Source organism: Solanum lycopersicum, chromosome 4, assembly GCF_036512215.1.
Source record: "Solanum lycopersicum chromosome 4, SLM_r2.1".
Classification (NCBI taxonomy): domain Eukaryota; kingdom Viridiplantae; phylum Streptophyta; class Magnoliopsida; order Solanales; family Solanaceae; genus Solanum; species Solanum lycopersicum.
The window spans coordinates 1405510-1429747 of NC_090803.1; the positions used below are offsets into that span (position 1 = coordinate 1405510).

Genomic DNA, 24238 nt, shown 5'->3' on the forward strand with positions numbered 1-24238 from the left:
CAGAAAACGTGCAGCTGTAGTCACAACTTGATCTGCCATCTTCTTTCTTTGGAGTGAGCTAATGAAAATTGAGAAAATAGCTGTTTTAGTGAATGTAAACAAAATGGAAAAGAACAGTAGCCTTTGGTCAAGCTAGCGTATCACGCTCCTACAAGAGTTTGAGACCAGTTGTTATATCATGTGGCAGATCAGATGTATTTAAGTTGAGTTGATAGAGTGGTGTTTCTGAGACTGTCAATAGTTCAAAAATAAAATTAATATTTCACGATAAGTTCAAGAGTATTTGACACTTCATACTATGATAGAATTGCAAATTTGTATTTGGATATATAACAGCCTTTAGTAACTAGAAAGAATCTAATAAGAACAAACATTCATTCGACAATACTAATTAGTTAGTCTAACAGCCAATTTACATGTAAATACTTGAGCTTACTGTAGGGAGCATTTCATATTTGACACATCCCAAATATATATTAGTATTAATAACACTATCTCAAACAGATGTATTTCACTTTCTGTCTTCCCTTAACTGTTTCCTGGTGTGACGGCGTAATCCCAGACGTCCAGAGAGTATTTGACAACAGATTTCTGGTAGTGAACCCCCAACAGATAAGTTTGTCTAGCTTGACATCATGACACCATCAATTGACTGAAGTGCTTGACTTGCATAAAAACGGACATCGACATCAGGGTCCTCAGCTAGCTCTACTAAACTAGAGCGAATCATTTTCTCTGCTACCTGGCAATAAGAGGCTTAGAAAGTCGGCACTAAGGTATAGTGAGGATATACAAGTGTAAACTTTCTTCAACAAACAACAACGTAAGTAAGCTCAATCGCTAAACCAAGTAACCAATCCAAGAAAAAAAGGTAGATGAGAGTTCTCACTGATTGGTCAACAACAGGGATAAGGGACTGCAACACCTTTGCAACATTAAATTTGACGTTGGGCACTCTGGAGAAGAAATGAAATTGGACTATCAGATCTAGGAACTGATGCATATAATGACTTTAACAAGAATTGAAAAGCAAAACCACCTGTCCTTTGCTACAGTAATAACCACTGGCAGCAACTTAGAACATGTTATCTCAGAACCCATTACAGGTGCAAGTAAAGATATTGCCCTTAGTATTGCCATCCGGTATAAATAATGTGAATTATTAATAACACCCAAGACCTGCAAAGAGATGATATGTTTAAACCACTAAAAACAGGAACAAGCTTGATATCAGTCATGGTCAAATCAAGAGAACGAATAATGCAGAATATTAATCATATCCAGGAACTGCAAACAAATGACCATGTCTTGACCAATGAGAAACAGATAAAAAGCAGATAATATACATGATCAAACCAAGTCTCTGAAACTAAGCTTGGCCATGATGAATTATTACAACAGTCTCAAGGACCCACAAAATCCAGTATTAACCCTTCAACCTGACAATTTTCATTTTTTCTTTCTTTTGCCTATTACTTTCGTGAGGGGGTGTCATAGTGGATACACAGTTGAGGAAGGAATTGGAATGGTTATCTAAAGAGAAATCAATCCTAGGGGGATACTTCAGAAGTGATTATCAAAAGAGAAATCAACTCACCTCTCCCTACCATTCTGCCTAATATCCATGCATCAACAGCAAAAGAAATTCTCACGAGAGTTATTTGGAAATTATGCAAGAAAACCAGCACTTCAGCTTTGAAATAGCATCAAACAAACCTGAGGAATTATATGCTGCATTGCCCACTCTGGACCAAGTTCTTCCGCGAGACGCTTCAAGTTATTAGCTGCAGCGTCTCTGATTGAATAAACCTGAACCACATATGCAAATCAGTAAGAGAGAATCGAATGCTTGATGCAAGCATTTTTCTTTGACAGGTATCAACAATGGCAGAGAAGAGAAGAAATCACAAGGGCTTCATTTCTTTGCATATAATGGAGGTCTTAATCATTCAGATCTCAGTCATTAAGTTTGTTTTTAATGTTTGAATTCTAATCATTAAGACCATTAAGAGTGTTTCTTTAACAACCACTTAATGAGTCTGGATAGATCTGAATGATAAAATTTGTATTAAAGTCTTAATATCGTTAAGATTTTTATTCAAAAATTTCTACAAAGATGGCAATCACCAATTCCATCCATTCACTACTAGTCTTGTCGCCCACCATTATCAACGGTCGTCATTGCCACCCACCATTATCAACTACCACCACCCACTACTCACAACCACCACCCTCAGACAACTACCATCATTGTCAATCACTACAATCAGTTGTCACCACCATTAGCCACCATTTATTATCATCACCACCGATCACTACCGACAATTACCACTCATAAGCCACACTATATATCGCCAACCACCATCATCATTTACCACCACCATTAATATCTTTATCATCCACCACAACTATCAACCACCTCCACCATCAACCACTACTGTCAACCACCATCAACCACTACTGTCAACCACCATCACCAACTACTACACAAAATACCACCATCAGCCAACACAATCCCCAATCAACACCCAAAAACACCATCGCTAGCCATCACCATGAACAACCATCATACAACTTTTAAATATTTTATTGATTTAACATTAGATTGATTTACTATTTTATTAAATTTATATTTATAATTTTAATAGAGACGATTAATATATTCAGATGTTTAAACAATAAATAGTCCTGATTATTAAGTATTCATATATTAATGCCACATTTTTATATTTACATGTGTCTTCATGTTGTCTAAATCTTAATGTACATCTTAATATTCAGATTTAGATAGTCTTATTCGTCTTAATAAAAGAAAATGAGGCCTAAGACAGAAACTACAGCTAGTTTGATCCAAAAGATGAAATGCATCCTCCTTGCCACTGACAATGAAAGAGAAAGTGAAAGAGATGCACTCACTTTACAAAAGCAAAGTATCTGTGCTACTCATTTTCTAGATTACATATCTAATGTTTTGTGTTATAAATCAAAAAGAAAGGTTCCATATCTAGTCACACTAGCTAATCACATACCAACCTCGTCCTGTAACCACTGCATGCAAAGGGTGCCAAGCTTATCATCGAAAAATCCTACACCCAACTGACTGGCCAGCATAGGTGTGTATTCTATTATAGCCAGACGAACTCGCCAATGCCTATCCTCTGCCAGCTCAACAATAGCTGGCAACAGAGATTGGGATAATAAATCAATTCCAATCACCTGTAAAATTGGAAGCAACTTAAATTTAGTCCTGAAGAAGCTGCAAAAGATTTGCAAAGAACCAATAGATAGAATGAATAAGCATAAAGAGAATCACGATTAATGAAGTTAGCCTTACTTCAAAAAAAAACATTAAGAAAACCATGATATTATGCAAGTAGAAGTAGAATGGTAAGGCAAAAAGAAAAAGTTAAAAATTGACATAAAAACATCTGAACAAGACAAGCAATCAGAAAATAAATCTGGCAAAGAGAATTTGCTATTAGTTCAAGTTTCCCAAGCACACATTAGTTTGTACCAGCTAATTAAATAGCAAGTCCTGTTCGACTGCAAAACATTCATATCCATTAATGCTAGCAAACTGAGCCCCTATTTTATCGATCCGCCAATATTTTAACAGTTGGGGAATGATATATTGAACAGGTCCCATATTTGACACGTAAAAATGGGTAAAATATGGAAATTGAGGGAACGTCTAGTAATTGAAGATGTTTTCTCTAAAATATTTACTCAGTTCCTAAACTTTTTGTGTTTTCTCCTTTACATTAGGAGGTGTGATAAATATAGTGTTCCGTTGAATTCTTAAATCAATGCTTTTCTAGTTATTAGTTTCCAATCTTTGCACAGTTAAAGCAGTTTTAATAGGGTATAGCCTCCTTTTTTTAATTTAAAAATAAATAATTCTTTTTTAAAAACTAGTACTTCAAAGTGGATAGCATCCGCCACAGAAAATAATTCATGATGGAGTTATTTCTTAATCGCTAGTAGTAACCAACTCAACATGCTACGATAGGATAACTAGACTTTGCAGATATTGCATCATAAGTGTATACAACTTTAATCCTTAATAATTTAAGCATACTACAGTACGGGTTTTAAAGAACTTCTTGTTTAAGATGATTTTGGCAAATTTTGACACAGTATCATTCCATTCCTTATACTTGTCTTATGAACATGTAATATTCTCCACAGGTCCAATTTACATGTTTTGCTTTGTTTAGATATACAGTTAATTTTTGAGAACTTGAACTTTCTTTAGTCCCAACTTTTGTTCACCGTGATATTGTGACAAATATGCAAAAGGTTTATATTAGGACAATATATTATGCAAATGCCCTTACAAATAATCGTAGGACTACTCTTGTAGTTTCTTGCTCTTCAACTTTTGTTCCTATTTATTATTTTGTGTAGTTCGTTGTAGTATTACTTTGTTGTATATCGTTCTGTAACTATCTATTGCCTCTTCTACTTCCATTATGTATTTTTTTGGACTGATTTTGTCTTGAGCCGGAGGTCTATTAAAAACAGTGTCTACTTCACCTTTGAGGTAGAGGTAAGGGCTGCATACACTTTACCCTCCCCACCCCAAATCCTAATGTGTAGGACTACACTAGTATGTTGTTGTTGTTGTTGAAATAGTGACAATATTATTGAAAATGCAGAAAATTAATTGGCAAACACTGATACAAAGTTCGGTAGAAAGCACATAATTTGGCTGATATTGACTTATCAGATTGTTTAAGATACAAAGGCTAGCAAGGCTTCATAGATAGAAACTACACTAGTGAGAATGTCATATTGTAGCATGAAAAATCACACTGGTACTAAAGTCTGTACAGATTTAGATTGTAAGAAAATTAAAGAATTAAGAAAATAAGCATGACAAAGAAATCAATATTCTCGATCAAGAAGAGACTCTAGGAGAAGTCTATTCTCAGATAGGAGAATGATGAAAATTATAAAGTTGAGCACCATTTACTCGTGGAAATGGGTAAATATGGGTCACTGTTTTTTTACCCAACCCATTTGTCGGCCAACCCACTTTTACCCTTATGAATTATGCGCGGGTTGAATTATTACCCATTTTATGTTGACCCGTTTTCAACCCACCCAAATTTGACCCAACTCGCCCATTTGCCACCACTGATCTCCACAGACTCATGAAATGAATAGCCTGAAAACAAAATTCTATCTATGGATCCTGAACCAGTCTGGTCTTCCTCAACTCGTCTCAGTAATAGAGATAAGACTGCATCTTGATATCTATGTCCTAGGAACTGAAAGATGATCAAGAAAATTTTATAGGAACAAGAAGGCAAAGTGGCATCCCACTATACTAGGTTGACTATACGACTTCATTGATCTTCAATTTCTTTCTTCCTCTTGGAGCTTATCAGACACAAAGAAATGCTCATAACGAACAGAAAGCATGAACCAAAAGGAGCTAGAAAGAACAAGGCTTGAAAATACAACCAACCTGATTGACTTGATCAAGTTTGCTAATGATGTTGAGGCGCACATCAGGAAACTCATCCTTCAGAAGGGAAAGAAAAATTGGAAGAAGATGTTCAATGGTTGCATCCTGCATGAAATATAAATGAATTCGATAATTTCAATGTCAAAGATCAAAAGAAGATAGACAAACTAGGGAAGAAACCAAACAAAAAAATATCTTTGACTGCACATGTTATATTTTGATAAGGTAGCGGAATTTACCAATCAAAATCCAAAAATGTATAGAAGATACATTGCCTGAAAAATAGTTTGTTTGCCAAGCTCTTCAAATTTGCTTATTTTGAATGGTGTATTAGAAAAAGCACTTGGGAGATTACTACGTTTGTGTTTGGCAAAATCACTTCAAGAACTTTTTCCCAGAAACTTAGTTAAATGCCATAAATCTCCAAGATAAGCACTTCAAAAGAATCACTTCTAATTTTCAACAAGTTTGGCCAAACAGGCTCATAAGAAGAAGAGGAAGCATCATAAGGAAAGTGAAGAAAAATGAGAACCAGGTTGATGCATCCAACTGTGCACATTCAAGCTTAATAGACCCATTAAATAATGTGTGATAAGATGATTTGTAGGAATATGTTGAATCGCAGAGCGTCATACAAATAAAGAGCAGAACCTACTTAAATCTCATCAAAGAATTTGACCTCCCAGATCATACTGGTCTTTTTTGTCCTCCAAAAGATAGATTCTTTTAAAAGGTCCAAATGTAGTTATGTTAGCTTAGAGTATTAGAATACAAAAGCTTCCAAAAGTTAACTTATATGCAAACACTGTCATCTAAAGCAGTGCATATTGCAAGTAACGAAAATTCTTAGTTGCGACAGATCCAACAAGTATCACGGTAAGTTCTACAACTTGACAATGTTACGTATATCAACATATGTATCATACATAAATACGTGATTAATATTTTCTTGTCTGAATTCTACAACAAAAATCAAGAAAATGTTCAATCACCTTCCCGAGGACAGGAGCCATCCCCATTATAACAGAAGCCAAAGCAGATCTAACGTGCTGTGATGAGTCGGATGACAATTCCTATAACATTTAAAAACTCAATTACATATTAGGAACAGTTGGAACAAAAGCTGTAATTAGAAGTTCCTTAACAGGTAAACGAAGATGTATTTACCTTCACAGACGGAAGAATATGCTGTAAAGAAAGCTCAGGACTAAGAATCTGACTGAATTTGGTGGCTTTCCCTGCAGCAGCTATACGCACTTCCGCTTCATTATCCCGCAGCAAACGCACATAAGAAGGAACCAGGTCCTTCCTTAAGTCATGATCACCAACAATCAGATATCACAGAGCAAAAATTGTTATTTCTCTGTATGGTAAGCAAGCTAACAGTCTCATTGGTAGAGAAACAAATGCATAGACTCCTAGTAACACAATATCCTCTACTAAGTTGACATTGACCACGTCACCTATCATGATTGTTGAGAAAAGGTAATGCGTCTTATCAACCTCGCAAGCTAGATCATGATTGAGAGTTGCTCAACCAATGTGGTACCCTTAACTCCTACGCCTGGGGCTGGATTCTGGACCCCAGACAATATAAATGGGGGCCCAACATTGGGTAAAAGAAGAATTGCGATAGGTCTAAGTCTAAGTCTAACTCTGGTACCACGTTAAAAACATTGATATGGAATCTAATTCAACCACAAAATCTAGATAATGAGGTGTGTGAGGGTAAGAATGCAATAACCCATTCCCTCAACCAACCTGCAACAAATTTTTAATAGGAAGGTAGAGATTTCATTACTATGCACCAGATTGTTGTAAATACGTACAGCAAAAAAGGACTCTTAAACCCTCAATCCAACCAATGCGGGACACCGAACAATGATGAGAAGTTCAGTTGCTCGAACTCTTCACTTTCGGCGCCGCAACCGTGTTGACACGACGTGGGTGTGGGATCCATGCCCAATCTGGTCAACCAGTTTTGGACTATTTGAACAAATACGAGGGAGAATTGGACAGATTCAATTATTTCTGAAATCAAGACAAAAACTAAGGTGAAATTGAAGAAAACAGAATACCTTGTATATACAAATTTATGTTGTCACTACCTTCTCTTTTATCTCTTACCAGGATTCTCCTCTTGATCAATATTTTTTTCTCAAGTTTTCCACATAATATCTCATAATTTAGGTTTTATAACTCTATTTTTAGATATTTGAATCTTTTTAGCCAAATCCCCACACCCGTATCCATATTTGGATCCATATCCCCAAATCTTAAAATTTAGATCATAGAAGATCCAACCTCTAGATCCGTATCCGTATCCGTATCGGACACCCACACCCGAGTCCAAACAACTTAGATTAACAGTACTTGCAGGTCTTCTAGTATATTTAGTGACTTGACGATAATTCTTTGTTTCTGATATAAATACTGCATCTTTCTAAAAATTAATCCTTGGTTGATCCCATCTAAAGAAGAATAACATTTCTGTCAACATTGAATGTATGCATTCCAACAACTACCACTTGATTCATCACATACACACACCCCAACCCACCCCAACCCCCGTTTTTCAAGCCTCTGAAAGGTTTCAAACCTCTGAAAGGAGCCTTCAGATCAATCCTGAATATGATAGGTAGGCACTTAGGCCCACTCAACCGCAGGCACAATCTAAACGTATAATATGTAAAGGATTCAAATCGATTGAAAGACAGTTTTATTTTTGGATAAGGGAGAGGGAGAGTTGGTTTCGTAGTCTCCAAATAGACAATTTGACATTCAAAACCAAGTCAGATCCTGAATTTCTTATGATAATAGAGACACTGAATGTAAATCAGGAACTAGTGATAGAGTTCAGTGCAATCTTCTCTAGAATATGACTTAGTAACACAGAATGCACTTATGAGATGGAAATTATTTTAATGAACTAATTTTACACGTATAACAGACATGTGAGAGTAAACAAGTATTTCGTAAGCCCAACCACATAACCTACATATAAGAGTGGTCTTGGTGCATGTCGATATATTATGATTTTGCTTACAAAAGACACCAAGAATCACATAAAGCAAAAAATTGAAGACATCAAGATATGCTGATAATATCATTGTAAATGAAAGAAAACCAGTACAAATAAAACTTAGACAAATGTCATAAGAGTAGATTTCACAAAGTAAAATATATTGAGTTTAGTACCTGCTCGTTTCAGGACCCACAGCTTCACACAGCTCATACAACTGGTTTGCAACCATGTACCGTACACGCCAAGACTTATCCTGGTCATTTTGAGAAATAACCTCGGGGTGACTTTGAGAAAGAAACACATGTAAAAGAAACTAGAGTGTGTGTGTGTGTGTATGCATATGAAAACAAACATATATATTAAGCTGATAAAGCAATCAAATGGAATTCCAACAAATAAGTAAATCTGTGTAAACAAGTTGTGATTTGAAATAAATCAGGACAAAGTACAAGGGTAAACCAGGTTTCCTGATCAATTATAAAGAAGAAACAAACTTAAATCAAAACCTCTACTAACTGAGCATAGTTATTGCTGGAGATCACTGATCAGGTTTTCATTGTGCTGAACCTAAAATTTATTGCAACCGAACAGTATTAGTTTCTGGAATATATCATTTGAACAACCTTTTCCAGCCAAGGATGAGATGCTTACATCTAGCTATCCATAATTAGGAGATAGAAAAAGATTCGATTGATGCTTTCGGATGTACCCATTGTAGATTCTACTTAGAAATTATATCTAATAGCGACACCTTTAGAGCACCTTCCGATATCCGTACTATCTTCCACCTTTCTTGTTCTCCTGTTGTCATTGTCCATCCACATATTATAGTCCCAAAATACTGTTTGATCTGTCCTGCTCTTCCTCAATTTCAGTCCAGCCTAGCTGCCATAAGAATCCGGCACTAAGTCCCATCAATTCCCCAACTAATTCATCCACTACGTAAGCTAAAGACTGATCCTATTTTCACTATCGAGTATCAACTATTGGCAAGAGAATCCCAGCTTTCCAACATCATGTTTTTACAAGTTCTATAGCAAGTTTGACTAAGCTTTTAAAATCTGCTTACTTAGAGAAGTGCTTTTGTAAGAAGTATTTCCAAAAAAAATACTTTTGGTTCGAAAGGTTGCCCCCAGAGTAATAGTTTGTGTTCAGATGATCAATTTGAAAAGCACTTTTGCCACTACTAGAGCAGAAATTTCTGCTTGGCCAAAATTCCAAAAGTGCTCCAGGGAAATAACTACTTTGTTCAACTTCTGCTACAACTAAAGCACTTTCCTAAAAGATGTCAAACACCTTTTAAAACTAACAAAAACAACTTTTTAACTTTCCAGAAGCTTGGCCAAACAGGCATTACCATGTCATGGTTTTTGTATTGTGTAAGAGTAGTAAAAGCATTTGAACTTATAAAAAGCACTAGCAAAAGCATTTAACAAGTATATGTATACACCAACAATCAATCATATCAGTCTATGAAGCTAATTCTGAAGTGACTTTGCCCTAGTTTTAGTACATGATCAGAATTAGATCCAGAGAACTTCCGAAGTGTCATTCAAACCACCACGATCTTGCAGTAAGGACCGCATTTAATTAGGAGTCTTCAAGCCACTTATTCGTGTTCCTTTTATATTTCACTACCTTGCTAGCCTTGTATAAACTATAGTAGAGATTTCTCAAACAGCAAGTAATAATCATTATCATAACCTAGACAATCGAACCAAAAAACTCACTATTTCCAGCTATGACAAAGCTTCTCTGGCGAAGTGGTTATGCTTTGATCTTATAGTGTGATATCTTAATTTACAAGATCCCAAATACATCAGAAGTCAGAACCATACTAATAGGTAGTAAACCAATATATAGACTTAAAGATATGATGATACAGATATTGCGATAAAGTAAGTTGCTAAAATCACTGCAACAGCTCACTAAACAACTGAAAAAGTAACTGATTATATGCAGGATTTGATCTTAACACTATAAACAAATGCACAAATCTGAACAGGCATGAAAGATTTAAAGTATCTGTGAGTGCCGAAGTAGCATGATTTCAAACACAATCTAACCTGAGAGAAGTTGACAATGACAGGAAGAATATGTGCAACACGATCCTGGGGGTCCAGCAACTTGCCTAGTGCAGCACAGCCCTCAACTGCTAGTAAGCGTACAGAATCTTCATCTGAAATCAAGACACAATAGAGTCACCACAAACACTCAAGTTTATATAATAATCGTATAGAAATTAATTAGAAGAGCTGCGGGGCTATTTACTGCTACAAGTAGTGGGTACCAGACAAGTTGAACCATACATGTCTTAAACTGTGAATGACTAGACTGAATAGTTATAATCATACAGGGCAACTATGAGTTAAAATATTACCGTCCTGTGTAAGATCTTCAAACATTGTCATGATGTCAGTCTTGAGGAAAGCTGGTTCAATGGTAGCAGCAAACTTCCCCAAGTTTGCTGCAGCTGACCTTCTCACCATAGGCATGTCATCTTGAGACAACTGGCCATATATGGACCGGAGCTCTGCCTTTAACATCTCAGGGGAACTTGGGTAAGCAATGTGAAATAGTCCACAAGCAGAAACTCTAGCCGTGAACCACTCACCAGCTGCCAGCCTCTAGTGATTGTGAAAAAGGAAGACATAGGAACAAAATGTAAAAGGTTGATTTAAATACTGTATTTTGTCATTGGCTATGACAAAATATGACAGGACACAGATGAAGTTTTGGCGCGCAATACTCTGAGTTTAAATGTTACTATGAATTTCCAGATTGCAAGGCACTAAATACTTGCAACTAAATGGTCTTTGTAAGTTTGTCTGACTATGATTTCTAAAGTCATGAATAATAGCATTCCTTAGAACAAGTGATGAGATTTAAAATAAACAGTAAAAGCGTGGGGCAAACCTTCACTAGAGAGACAAACCAATCAATCAAATCACTCTCCCTCATCTGGGATCCAATTCTACACAATGACTCCACAGCTTTGTCCCTCACACAGATCTCCTCCACAGTGCAAAGGGTTCCCAAAAGAGGGAGCAACACATGAGCATGCTCCACTCCTCCAACATAAGGAATAAAACCGCCTAACTCTTCTGACATGGCAAGTAGAACCTCATCTTCGTCATCAGTGTTTCTGCACAAAAAGGGGATCAACTCCCTCCTGGTTCTGTCTTCACCAAGTTGACATGCAATAGAAGATAACCTCCTAACAGAATTCAACCTCAATTGAATATCATCATTCTTCAGCTCATCTAATATCATTGGGTACAACAGCAAATGCGCCATTGACAGGTATATTGTGTTTCCCTTACAGCTGCAATTGGAAAGATATATATTGAGAACTACTAAAAGCAAAATGAATCAATGGTGAAAGAAAGAAATTCGACTAGATTTTCGTAACTGCCATACGATGTCTTGACTACTGAGAAATCACAAATCAATCTGACCAAGAATCCTTCTCCACCCCACCCCACCCCCCCAAGATGGAATGAAAAGATAAACACAGTGCAAAAAGGAAAGAGAGAGGAATGAAGAGTAACAAACAGAGTAATTGCACAAGAGAGTAATACATTCCAAGAGAGTGGTTCGTATGGAGTTTGAATCTGAACGAGAGAATGATAAAAAGCTTTGGTTATGCGGCCAAAAAGGAGCTTGTTCATATTTATAAACTCAAAATTTTAGTTCTAAGGGAATGTCAAAGCTATTCAGGTGTAAAAGAAGAGTTTCAATATCCCAGATTCCGCTCCCTGCTACAATCTTCAGAGTAAGTTCAGCTTTCATGGAAGGTTTGTTGGGTTTTATTTGCCCTAATTTCTTACCATAAATAGGTTTTCCTTTTAGAAAAAGGTTTTGGATTGACTAATCTTTTTTCTGGTAGGAAAAGGTTTAGGACTCTATAAATAGAGGCATGTTCCTTCTAACTAAATTAGCATTCACAATGTAGTCTTAAGGGTTTTGAGAGTTTGGTTAGAGGGAGAATTTGTGGGTCACAAGTTTGATACGTTATCACTTGTGTGAACCTCCCATGTATTCTGAGTGAATTGGTTGAGGTTGTTTTCCTCTGTATTTTGTACTCTCATATTTATAGTGGATTGCTCATCTCCTTTGTGGACGTAGGTCGATTGACCAAACCACGTTAAATCTTTGTGTCTTTTGGTATATTTCTCGTTGTCTTCTTACTCGTGGTCTTTCGAGGTTTGCTTTTCTAGCTTCCGCGTTTACACCTGCTTATTTTCGGTCCTAACAAGGTTTACCTGGCAACTGTGCATGTGGGCTGTGGCAGGTAGCCCACTGGATTAATCAATAATAAGATAGGCAACAAACCCTTCGGGGTGGCCCAGTGGTTTGAGCTTGGGACTTCCATGTTGGAGGTCTCAAGTTCGAAACCCCTTGCCAGCGAAAGCAAGGGGTTTGCCTTCTGGGTCGAGCTCGTCGCACCAGGCTTGCCTAGTGCGGGTTACCTCTCCAATGTGGTTTGCGAGCTATTGCATAGGAGCGGGGGGGTTTTACCCTGTCGCACCCAAAGGGTAGCGGCTGCGGGTTTTCCTTTTCATCAAAAAAAAAAACAAGATAGGCAACAAACAAGTTGGTCCACACACCACCATCATTATTAAAAGGGAAAATGGTCAGATTTAACCCGGTACTATCCGAAATCAAGCAACTTTTACCTTGGTCACACTTAGAGTCTAATCTTGCCCCTGCCGTTCGGAAAAAGTCTCAAGTTTTACCCTCAACCCCTAATGGAACTCCAACCTAAAGAACAATGGGGTAACTTTAAACCTTTCTTTTTATTGTTAAGGGGTATATTTAGACCTTCTCCCACAAGTTATTTTGACATATGGCCATTGTAAGCTGGGGCTCCACAAATAGCCAAGCAAATATGATACATTTACTCAGGGCTAAGGCATGAGAGGACCCAAACCGTAACGGAAGTTAAATTGAGCAACTTTGGAATAGTACATTTAATAAACTTAAACCTTTAACAAATCAAAATTTTAACATCTCACTTAAGAAGCATGAAAGTCCATTCTGCAAGTTCTCTGAAAAATGAGATATCCATGATATGAATGAATCTAAATATGATGATTTAAGCTAAACCCTAGCATTAAATCAAAAAGATATAAAAGAAGCAAAACAAACACCCTCGACCTGGAGCTCAAATTGTTAAAGGAAAAAATCCCTACATACTAGAATGAGCTCAATTTCATCTTCCAAAACAAAACAAATCAGCTGCTTCACCATTTTATTGCAATAAAATTAACAATTTCGATCACATTGTTTAAGTTCTACCGGCAAAAGATTTTGATTAACTTGTGTACAAGAAGCAGAAAAGAGGATTACCGGAAATGTGTGTCGCCGGCTGCCGGAGACGTAAAGCCTTTGATATCCGGCGAATTCAAGAGAGAGCTTTTGTTGCCTTCGTTGATTTCAATGAAATGGAAAGTGTTTGGACTGAGCAGACAAAAATGATCAAATGGTTTGCTTAATGTACAAGAGTTGGATTTTGTTCCTTTCTCATGTACAACTAGCTAGAACATGTATATAATACTATTTATTAATTTATCCAGCTTAAAAATAAGTGTTTAAAAGTATTCTAGTATTTTATCTTAAAATTATAAAAATATTTTAAATAAGTTGGTTTAAATAGGCTCTTAATTCACATAATCCATATTTAATATGGGTTAAGTACACTTAACAATGGCATATTATGACTTGTAACTGTAGATAGAGTTTTATACTTTAAAATCAAATCGTTGTATTTGACTTCTATATAATAAAAATACTATATAAATAATATAATCATGATTCAAAAGATCTATATAATAGATTCTCAAAATCTAAAAAAAAAAGATTCTCAAAATTAAAAGAGAATATAGTGTGAGAAAACAAGAGAGGATTAATCTCAACATAAAATTTATAGGCATTAATTACATGAATTGAGTCATCAAAACAATTTTTTTTATGACTGTGAAGTCCGAGACAACTTTCATGGACCTCAATTGAATTCACGGTATACCTACCACCTCCCACCGGCAATTGATATTCCACGGTATACCTACCACCTCCCACCGGCAATAGGTACAGTCCACCAAGGCTAGGACAGATTGGAAATAACTAACTAGTGTTTTCTCGTCTCCGCTAGAAACAAAATTAGCTAGTTTTCATCTTCAAGATCCAAACAAAGGCAGTAAGCAACTAAGCCAACAACTGGAACATATCTGAGATATCTCACTATGTCAGCCTTATCTTCCTGGATGTTTTGCAAGTTATCTCCTATCAACCAAGGTTGGAAAATAATGTAGAGACAAATATCCCAGATGAAGGCATAAGCAAGTCTTTCAGAGGATAGATAGCTGAGCAAGAACTCCCATCTATTAGATATACTGCCAAAATCACCATCTCCTCTCCCATAAAAGGCCCAAAATGTCGAAAGCAAACAGGCAGCTGCACCGACCAGTCCAACAACAGATGCACCACGAGTCATGATCGAACCAAGTTGAGAGGTTGCTCTTGGAGGGTACTCTGAGTCACCCTTGTTTAGCCGAATAGCCATGTATGGAATTAAAAATGCTGCATCGAATTCCAGAAAGCTAATTAATAAGTCTCTTGTCAAACCAAAAACAATTTACAGTAAAAGATGGAGTTATATGCTTGAGAGAGCCAGAAATCGAAACCAGCAAAATAAAAAAGAAGATTGAATAACAATGGACAAAAATATTCAGTGGTAGAATAATAACTCGAATAAGAGGAACTTTAGAAAAAGTTAATTGCAAATAGTTAAAACCCATTCCATCTTAACCATCTAATTCTTTCTCATTCAGTGCTAGCTCCTAGTCACTAATAGAGCGTTCACTTCAGCTACCGAGCAATTCTAATCAAAGCAACTCCAGTATAATCAGGAAATCATTAATAAACGGATACCATTTGCCATCCTATTTTTTGACAGGACACTTACTAAGAGTTCCATCGGGATGGAGGAAACTAACATCCATAACGTTGCACAATCAAAAGTAAGTATTTGAGAAAAGTGCATACTGTTTGTGAGGAACATTTGAAAGCCCCAGAGAAGATCTAGTGATCCCTTGAATCTGTCTCTCTTACGATCACTGAACAGTAAAGGTGCAAACATGAACGTCCAGCCAATTACAAAATTAAACAGTCCTTCAGACATCTGGAATAAAAAACAGAGCCGAATGTCAAAAATGAGATCCACGAAACGAATAAATTTGTATTTTACAAAGTACTTACTGGATGAAGCACCGGTGCCTCTATCAAGTGGATGCCCCCTACTCTGCCAAATGATTCGTTGTTTAAAGTTCAATATCAAATTTATGGTAAGAGGCAGATGGAAAATTGAAATGAAACCTCTGAACTGAATGTACATAAGTAATTAACTGCTTAATCTACAAAATTCTGTGCATCTAAAGCAAGTGATCAAGTTGACACGCGGTGGAAAATCATAAATTCCACATTGCCAGTGTATGAAGAAAGGGTCCTTGAAGTCATGTCTCTAGACTAGAAAAAGAATGGTATGCATACTGGTACAAGCAAACAAATTAAGAAGATGTGAAAGTTGAAACAAAACACCCGATTAAATCGGCCTTTGAAAGAACAACCAATTATGATGGAGGGCTAAGAAATGGTCATTGTTTAATAATCGAACATTTCTGGTTGATATGTTTCAATATTGAGAAATGTGGATGATTAAATAGGTTTATTATTGACCAAACCAAAGGGAAGTTGAGCTCTTAATCAGAATCAGAAATTACACCAGCAAATATAAAGAAACTAATAATCCCTCCGTTTCAGTTTGTTTGTACTATTTTGATATGGCATGGAGTTTAAAAAAAGTTAAGACTTCTGAATCTTGTAATCTAAAATTAAAGATACGTCAAACGTACCAAAATGCTTTTTAATCTCATGGTATAAAACATGTCATTTGGAAAGTTGGAAACCAAAAAGTGTTTAAAAAGGAAAGAGACGTTCTTTTGAAACGCTCTAAAAAGAAAAGTAGGACAAACAAATTAATACGGAGAGATATGTTCAAGAACGAACCTAATTGACTATGAGTCATTAATATCAAAAGCAACAAGACCAAAAATACTCCAAAGTCTGTTGGGGTAAGCGCAAACCACAAAAAAAGTGTAGGCTTTAATGTAAAAAAGCACAAGGCAACCAGAAATACAAACATATATACTAGTCCAAGACTAATGACAAATATATGAACAAAAAAATTGATTTTTTTAATGATAAAGTGAAATATCAATGGTTTAGTGTCGCCTCTTCCGACGAGGAAAGAGGTTCATCGACAAGGAACAGTACGTGTTAGAACCTTGATGACGACACTTAGCCACACATTAAGCGAGGCGAAGCGCTCAACACGTTTTGAGTCTTACTTCAGTGCTTAAGCGTCCCTTCGACAACACTGCTATGAGTGCCAAATTATGCCACTCATTGCTAAAAGGAAGCAACAGAATTATCTGACCAGAAAGGAGTGCAGGCTAATTAGTAAAAGTTTTGTGTAAAACTAATTTGGTAACTAAAGAGATTTCAACATACCAGCATTCAGAAGAGGCAGAATGAAGAAGAAATTGAGGGAGAGACCAACCAAATCATTGACTGTTTCTGAACTAATTGCCCATACAGGATCTCCCTGCATTAATCTTAGCATGTATCATTTTCAATCTAAAGGCTTTTGAAATCCATTTTATTGCACCAATCGAGATTATTAATCATGACCTCAATTATAAACTAAACTCATTCATGTCTCACTTAGCTTCGAAAATTAGTCAAATTGACTCTTGAAAACAAGCTAAAATATGACAATTATTTCGAAGCAGAAGAAATACAGTAATATGAAATGAGAGAGATGAATTACGTACAGGTGCATAAGGAAGTAAAAAGAGCCACAATACATAAACGCCTTCTGCGGTCCACAGTATAGCCTGAGTTAATTTCCTCGATTTATCATCCCTTTCAATAATTGAATCCACTCCTCCGCCACCGCGACGGCCGCCGCCAGCTCTAGTGGTAAAAACCGGTATCCGACGACCTAATTGTATACTCTTCTTCACTTTAAGCTTCAACCCTAACAGAGAACTTGTCTCGGACAATTTCACATTTCGTCCAAATGCCGAATTATAGTCCCGTCTTCCATGGATAGCAGATTGATTTCCGTATATGAGAGTCTTTGTGCATAGCAGAGTTGCCGCCGGCATTTCCGAAGTTCGCCGGAAAATGGCTTCTGTAAAACGTTCTGGGCCGGAGTTGTTAAGTGAAGTGAGATAAAACTTTCCTTTCTAGAGGATGCAGAGGTGGGGCCGAAAGACACGTGGTGCATAACTGTACACGTTGATACTTTTTTTTTATATTTATTTTTGTTTATAAGTTAAGTTTGTGTTAATTAAAAAAAAGTGATTTGTCATTTTTAAGAGTAGAAATTGACCAAGAGATGAATTGAAAGGTATTTTTAAATATTTTCAAGTAGATAATGTATTTTTTACTAGTATTTTAATTATTTTTCATAAGGATTGAGGGGAGAGATTGGAAGACAGAATGTTTTTTATTTACTTAAATATTTAAGTTAATGTTCACAATAAATTATCTTAGTCACTGAAAATTAAATGCAAGCAAATAAATAAAAGAAAATGTGTTTTTATTAATGGATTTTTTACTACAATTTTGTTATTTTCTTGATTCTTTTCTTCTAAGTTTCTTCGTGATTTGAGGGCCTTCAAAAACGTATTTCTCGAATGTAGGGTGATGTGAATCTTCTTGAGATGTATTTGATCTCCAGAAATTTCAGGAAGTACTTCGTTGTTGCAAGTCGATCTCCGGAAAAACTTCTGTTGATCACTCCTTCGAAGAGCTATCGAGTTGATGTTGTAGCTTTCTCCAATTGCAGAATGCTTGTTGAAGAGTTTTTCTTCTTGCCCTTTGAATGTCATGTTCATCCCCTATTTATAGTTATGAGGGGGTGGACAATGTTGTTTATGATTAGCCAAAGGATGTCATTTTGATACTTGGCGGGTTGTGATTGATTCTTGCATTTGACCGAGATTACTACCTTATTTGAACACATGGAGTCACCTTGTTGGTCTTGGATGCCTAATCACTGTGATACGTGGCATGAGTTTGCGTTTCAAGGTGAAATGGACCTTCGATTTGAATTTAATAAGATGGACCTATTCATTTGTAAAGCCCAAACAAATATGAATTTAAACTAATAAGGATGTATTGAGTAGGGGCAAACACATTATATATATATATATATCTAAAAAAATAGAATACAACGTAAACATATAATTTATGTGACATTGCTTGAATAAGAGAGCTTTGGAGCCTGATGGTTAGATGCCTTACCAGTGTTGTAAATATTTGGAGGTCAACCCTAAATCAGTGCACTTAGCAATAGTTGAAAGCACAAAATAATCTAAACCGGCTCTAAAAGTGTGAAGGAAACGAAAATTCGATAAATATTTTTTATTTTTTTTTATGTTTGTTTTGTTAAAACTTTTGAAAAATATACTTTCCTATGAAAACAGAGAAAATAACGACAAGTGATATTTCATATTAATTGTCTTATACACCCTCTAACACACCTTATTTTTATTTCATCAATCTTGTAGCCCCCACTTCACCCGCTCCACCTTTTAGAAGTCTATAAATTGAATGTTCAATATTTTTTCACCATTGTCTTTTCACAATTTATAATTAAAGAAATATGGGCTTAAAAGGTAAGTTAATGGCTTCAATAGAAATGAAGTGTGGAGTACACTTGATTCATGACATTTTTCACACAAATGCACATCATATACCCACTATAAGTCGGGCTTTTAATCGATTTGAAATTCATGAAGATGAAATCATAAAATTTGGTTCAATTATTAGCTGGAATTACAATGATGGTAACACACATTTTTCAACTCTTTCTTTCTCTTACTCACACAATATGATTTACTTTCATCATTTTTCTATATTTATATGTTCTTGATAGTTAAAAGTTATTTTTCACGAAATATTTTTCGTGGAAAAGTTATTTGATGATGTTTGATTACCATCTATATTCCAAGGAGAGGCTTTTGCTTCAACTAAGAAAAAAAAACTTCTTCCACTTGTTGGGGAATTTCTCTCATTTTATGTGACATTTTTCGAATTTCAATATTCAAACGAATCTATCTTTGACCTTAATTTCTATTGATCTTTTAAACATTTTGATATTGTGACTTATAGTACTTTTTTACGTAGTTTACAAATATATAAATTTCCTTTCAAAAAATTTAAAATTTTATATGTAAACTCCCGATCAAATTTAAACTATTTAACTTTTAAAAAATGAAAAGTATCACATTAATTAAATTATTTTTAGTAGTGTGTGTTTTAGGTAATATATCTTTTTTCCACTAAGCAAATGCTAAAAGAAATTTTGCAGAAAAAGACTTTCTCCTTGGAATATTATTTTTGTTATACCAAACATAAATAATTAAATCAAAACAATCATTTTTTTCCTTACTAATTTTTATATCCTCCACAATATCAGCTCCCTTTTTTTTTTTTTTTGAGATTTTTAAAGAAAGAAAGCAACATCCATGAAAACTACAAAATTAAAATATTGATGAGCAAAAAAATAATTTTTGAAGAAAATGAGAATGAAAAACGAGGAAAAAAAATTAAATAAGATAAAAATACTATTTTGTAAATGTTTTAAGTCTTCCATGAGGATTAGAGCAATTGAACCAAGAGTAACACATCTCTCGTTTTTTCTTTTATTATTATATAATGATTGTAGGTGGACAAAACAAGATTACAAAGCAAATTATTGAAGACATCGATCCTCATAAGAAATCGATCCGTTGGAAATGTATAATTCTTTTACTATTGCAATATCTTGTGAACGTCAATAATAAAATGGACAATCGAGTACGAAAAAAAAATTGAAGACACTCCAGAACCCCTCAATGAATTGGGTATCATCCAAGCATATAGAGGACCACCTTGTCAAGAATTAAAAGCTCTATCTATCTTTTGTGTGTGTGTTTACACACATACATATCTATGTGTGTTTGTATGATTAATAATTGGCAAGTTTTAGCCATCTTGTGAAATAAATAATGTTTGTGTTTGAATAATATATTTTATGACAAGTCATAATGGATGGGTTTAATGTTATATTAAATAATTAAATTACAATTAGCGATTAAGTGTTATGTAATTAAAAATATTATTTAAATTATTTTAAATGGTTCTCCGTTAATGAAGTGGCCAAAATTGAACCTAACTGTTGGTGTGGAGGATATTTGTGAGCCAATAGACGGATGAGAAGGATAATTTACAGTTCATTTTACTCAATCTTAATTAATTAACATGTGTTTTATTTTATTAAATAACGTAATAATGAATTTTGGTGTAAACACCTGGTGCGGGTAAGTTTTTTCCTTGATGTGTACTATTTTCAATACTTTAAAGATATTTTAGGCAATTTTCCGTAATAGTATATATCTTTTTAAAATTTGAAACTACCCCTTGGATTGAAAGCTTAACTCCGTTAATTATTAAAAGAGATATATTAGAGATGTGTAATTCTTTTACTGTTCTACAAGTAACATTCGGCATTGACTGATTTTCTCCATCGTCTAACACATTTTCATCTTTATTCGACCACTCATAGCCTTCATCCCCACCTTCTATATTATTTGTCTAAATTATATACAAATTCTTAAAAAATAATATTTATTTATTTATTATGTGTAATATTAACCAAAAATAAGTAAGAAATTCATTTATTTTCCTAAAAAAAATTCTAATAAAATATGTCTTTCATATCTAACACACCTAGAGCCCAATCCTAATAAAATTAATTGGTTGAGTGACCACTTAAAATATAACACGTGTCAATTAAATAAATATGATCCTCATGATTATTAAATAGACACATGTTAAAATTTCAAGGCTAGGAAAATGGAGAATTTTTGGTATTTTAGGTGAGCCAAATCCTATAAGTGTAATAAATTAAGTGTCCACATACACATTTTCCCTATCTTCATCGTTTTTTAATTTGCATGAGTATGCAAAAATTTCATTATAAATTTATAACTAAATTAAAATCTAATTATAAGCACAAATGAGTTAATATGTTGTATAAATAGTGATAATGTTTTGTACTAGCTAGATTCTCACATCTAATTGAATTCTATATAGAGACTACAAATTTTCACCACTTCATTTTCACAACTTATAATTGCAAATATGGGTTTGAAATGAAAGTTAACTATTGCAATGGAGGCAAAATGCGGAGGACACTCGATTCATGGTATAATTCATATCAATACACATCATGTATCGCCTATTAGTCGTGTTATCAACTAATTTGAGATTCATAAAGATGAAATCATAAAGATTGGTTCGATGGTAATCTGACTGATGGTAACAAATACTTTTATATTTGCTCTCATCAAATATGATTTACTTGCATTAATTTTCCATATTTACATGTATTTGGTAGTATAAAAGTTATTTGTCATGAAAATGATATTCATAAAAATGTATTTAATGATGTTTGAAAATAACTTCTTTCACTTGTTGGTGATAGAATTTTTTACACATAAACTACCTTAATTAACTTTAAAATTTATTATCTGCTCCAACTAAAACTGAGACATTATTTACTAATATTTAGTTACCTTAAAGATTTGTGAAATTAAATTAATATTATTATTATTATTCTTTAATAGTGTATGTTTTAGGTGATATATCATTTCACCAATCAAATACTAAAATTGTTTTGCAGAAAAATCTTTTTCTTTTTGGCGAAAATATTACTTTTGTTATACCAAACATAAATAATTAAATCAGAATTATAATGTTCTTTCTAATTTTCATATTCTCCATGATGTCAATTTTTCTTTTGAGATTTTGAAAAATAACTTTATTCCCCCAAAAAATATACAATCCAATATTCATGAGCATTAAATAATTTTTTGGAGAAAATTAAATGAAAAACTAGGGGAAAAAATCAAATAATATAAAGATAATTATTTTTCACATACATAATCTGTGTGTGTTTGTGTTTGTATGATGAATAATTAGCAAGTTTTAGCCATGGTTTAAAATAAATATTATTGTATTTGAATAACATATTTTATATGTTAATCCATTTCTATGGATATATTTACAATAATCATGTAGTATGATCCCAATAAATGAGGCCACAAAACTTGAGGTATTTTGACATACATTTAAGTTAAATAACAATGTGCCAAGTAATTAATTATTTACTACATTCTAGAAGATTTGCTTTGGCAAGTAGGGATCTCAATGAATCTTTAAAAACAGACTAAATCAAATCTACAATAGGAAAACCTCATTAAATTAATTCTCGAATAATTAATAACCTTTTTTTAAAAAATATTTTTCTTTAATTTCAATTAGGGTTAATGGAAAAATTACTCCTTTCGATAAGATAATATATTCTTGGAAGACCGATATATAAATATATCTAAGACAGTTTAGCAAAATCTGATCTACTATGTTCTATTTTTTGTTAAAATTTAAATCTTGTTGAAGTTCATCTCTAACTTTTCTTATTGGATTCAAAAGTTTCGGTGTTGTCTTTATGAACTACACCATAAAATTGTGGAGAGTTTTAAATGTTTTAAGTGTTTCTTTACCTGTAACTGGTTTCATGGTTTCAAAGGTAGTTATCATCTTCTACTTTATCATCACATTTTTTTAATGGTATCCACAATTTCATCTAAGCTCTAGACCTCTGAACATCTATCATTTTCGCTCGTCCAATAGGTTATTAACGTTCATTTTATTGTGATAATCGAGATCATTATTCATGATATCAAGTTTAAGAATGACATTTTCATAAGTGGATTCATTTAAATTCTCTAAGATTTCTTCCCCAAACAAATTTTGCGTTGTCGAACATTCTCTAAGATTTCTTCACAAAAGGGGCTCCGTTGGTTTTTGAAAGAGATATGTCGGAGATGTATAGTTCTCTTACTATTGTAACATATTTTGAAGACACCTCAGGACCCCTCCTTAAATTGGTACAAACAGAAGGTATTTTGTTTAATTTATCATAACATTTTAACTCATTTACGCTCAACAAATGACATTTCATATTGATTGTGTCTTCTTTACCCTCTGACACACCTCATCTTCACCCACCACTAGTAACCTCCATTCTCATCTCCTAAAAAAAAAAATTCTGAGAAAAATATGTTTTCATACCTAACACATCTTGGGTATCGAAGGTGAGCCAAATCCTTTGAAAAAATATATAATTAAGTGACCACTTAAAACACAACACGTGTCAATCAAATTTATTTGGTCCTCTTGGCCAATTGAAGAGACATGTTAAAATTTCAAGGTTAGGAAAATGGAGAATTTTGGTATTTGAGGTGAACCAAATCTCAAAAGTAATAAATCAAGTGTACCCACTTATTTATATCTTACACATCATATACAGATTATAAACCGTGTTATCAACCAATTTGAAATTCATTATAGAAAATGTGTTTGAGATGTATATTTCTTGGATAATCAATTACGAAAAGAAAACGGAAGACACCTCAAAACTCCTCATGGGATTAGAAGTCTTATCCTTGACACAAACAATGATTTAGAGGATCACCATTTCACCCTCTAATGCATGTTTCAAATTACAACCAAACGGTGAATACAAGTTATAATAATTTATATACCATGATTATTTTCCTTAT

General features: G+C 34.3%; 2 protein-coding genes and 1 long non-coding RNA gene across 5 annotated transcripts; 1 reads left to right on the top strand and 2 right to left on the bottom strand.

Moving 5' to 3' along the window:
• Positions 1–238: 238 nt before the first annotated feature.
• On the bottom strand, positions 239–14256 carry LOC101248570 (serine/threonine-protein phosphatase 2A 65 kDa regulatory subunit A beta isoform-like). Of its 2 annotated transcripts, none has more exons than XM_004236914.5 (13): positions 13851–14256; positions 11415–11823; positions 10879–11125; positions 10565–10677; positions 8672–8751; positions 6641–6782; positions 6466–6546; positions 5474–5578; positions 3034–3216; positions 1717–1809; positions 1040–1179; positions 890–956; positions 239–742 (listed from the first exon to the last, which is right to left on the bottom strand). In XM_004236914.5, exons 2-13 carry the CDS (start codon positions 11793–11795, stop codon positions 623–625), a joined length of 1752 nt encoding a protein of 583 aa, XP_004236962.1. In that variant the 5' UTR covers positions 11796–11823; positions 13851–14256; the 3' UTR covers positions 239–622. The 2 variants fall into 2 exon arrangements, with proteins under 2 accessions (XP_004236962.1, XP_010319425.1); XM_010321123.4 differs by having other exon boundaries at positions 239–756.
• Positions 14257–14388: 132 nt separating this feature from the next.
• LOC101257359 (uncharacterized) lies at positions 14389–17866 on the bottom strand. 2 transcript variants are annotated; one of them, XR_011220506.1, is made up of 6 exons: positions 17393–17797; positions 17070–17163; positions 15759–15796; positions 15546–15681; positions 14566–15080; positions 14389–14526 (listed from the first exon to the last, which is right to left on the bottom strand). XR_011220506.1 is itself a non-coding variant. In XM_010321121.4 (5 exons), exons 1-5 carry the CDS (start codon positions 17726–17728, stop codon positions 14665–14667), a joined length of 1020 nt encoding a protein of 339 aa, XP_010319423.1. In that variant the 5' UTR covers positions 17729–17866; the 3' UTR covers positions 14389–14664. The 2 variants fall into 2 exon arrangements, 1 of the variants encoding a protein (XP_010319423.1); XM_010321121.4 differs by having other exon boundaries at positions 14389–15080; positions 17393–17866.
• A 1338-nt stretch (positions 17867–19204) lies between these two features.
• On the top strand, positions 19205–20638 carry LOC112941322 (uncharacterized). The gene is made up of 2 exons (XR_003246389.2): positions 19205–19417; positions 20299–20638. It is a non-coding gene; the product is annotated as an uncharacterized lncRNA (long non-coding RNA).
• The last annotated feature ends 3600 nt before the right edge of the window (positions 20639–24238 follow it).

Coding starts and splice junctions, on each gene's coding strand:
- LOC101248570 (XM_004236914.5), bottom strand. CDS start 11,795: ATGGCGCATTTGCTGTTGTACCCAATGATATTAGATGAGCTGAAGAAT. Junction 6,783..8,671: donor GTGGGTCCTGAAACGAGCAG/GTACTAAACTCA, acceptor TCATGACTTAAG/GAAGGACCTGGTTCCTTCTT. Junction 957..1,039: donor ATTACTGTAGCAAAGGACAG/GTGGTTTTGCTT, acceptor TTTCTTCTCCAG/AGTGCCCAACGTCAAATTTA.
- LOC101257359 (XM_010321121.4), bottom strand. CDS start 17,728: ATGCCGGCGGCAACTCTGCTATGCACAAAGACTCTCATATACGGAAAT. Junction 17,164..17,392: donor TTTTACTTCCTTATGCACCT/GTACGTAATTCA, acceptor AGATTAATGCAG/GGAGATCCTGTATGGGCAAT. Junction 15,682..15,758: donor AGGCACCGGTGCTTCATCCA/GTAAGTACTTTG, acceptor TTTTTATTCCAG/ATGTCTGAAGGACTGTTTAA.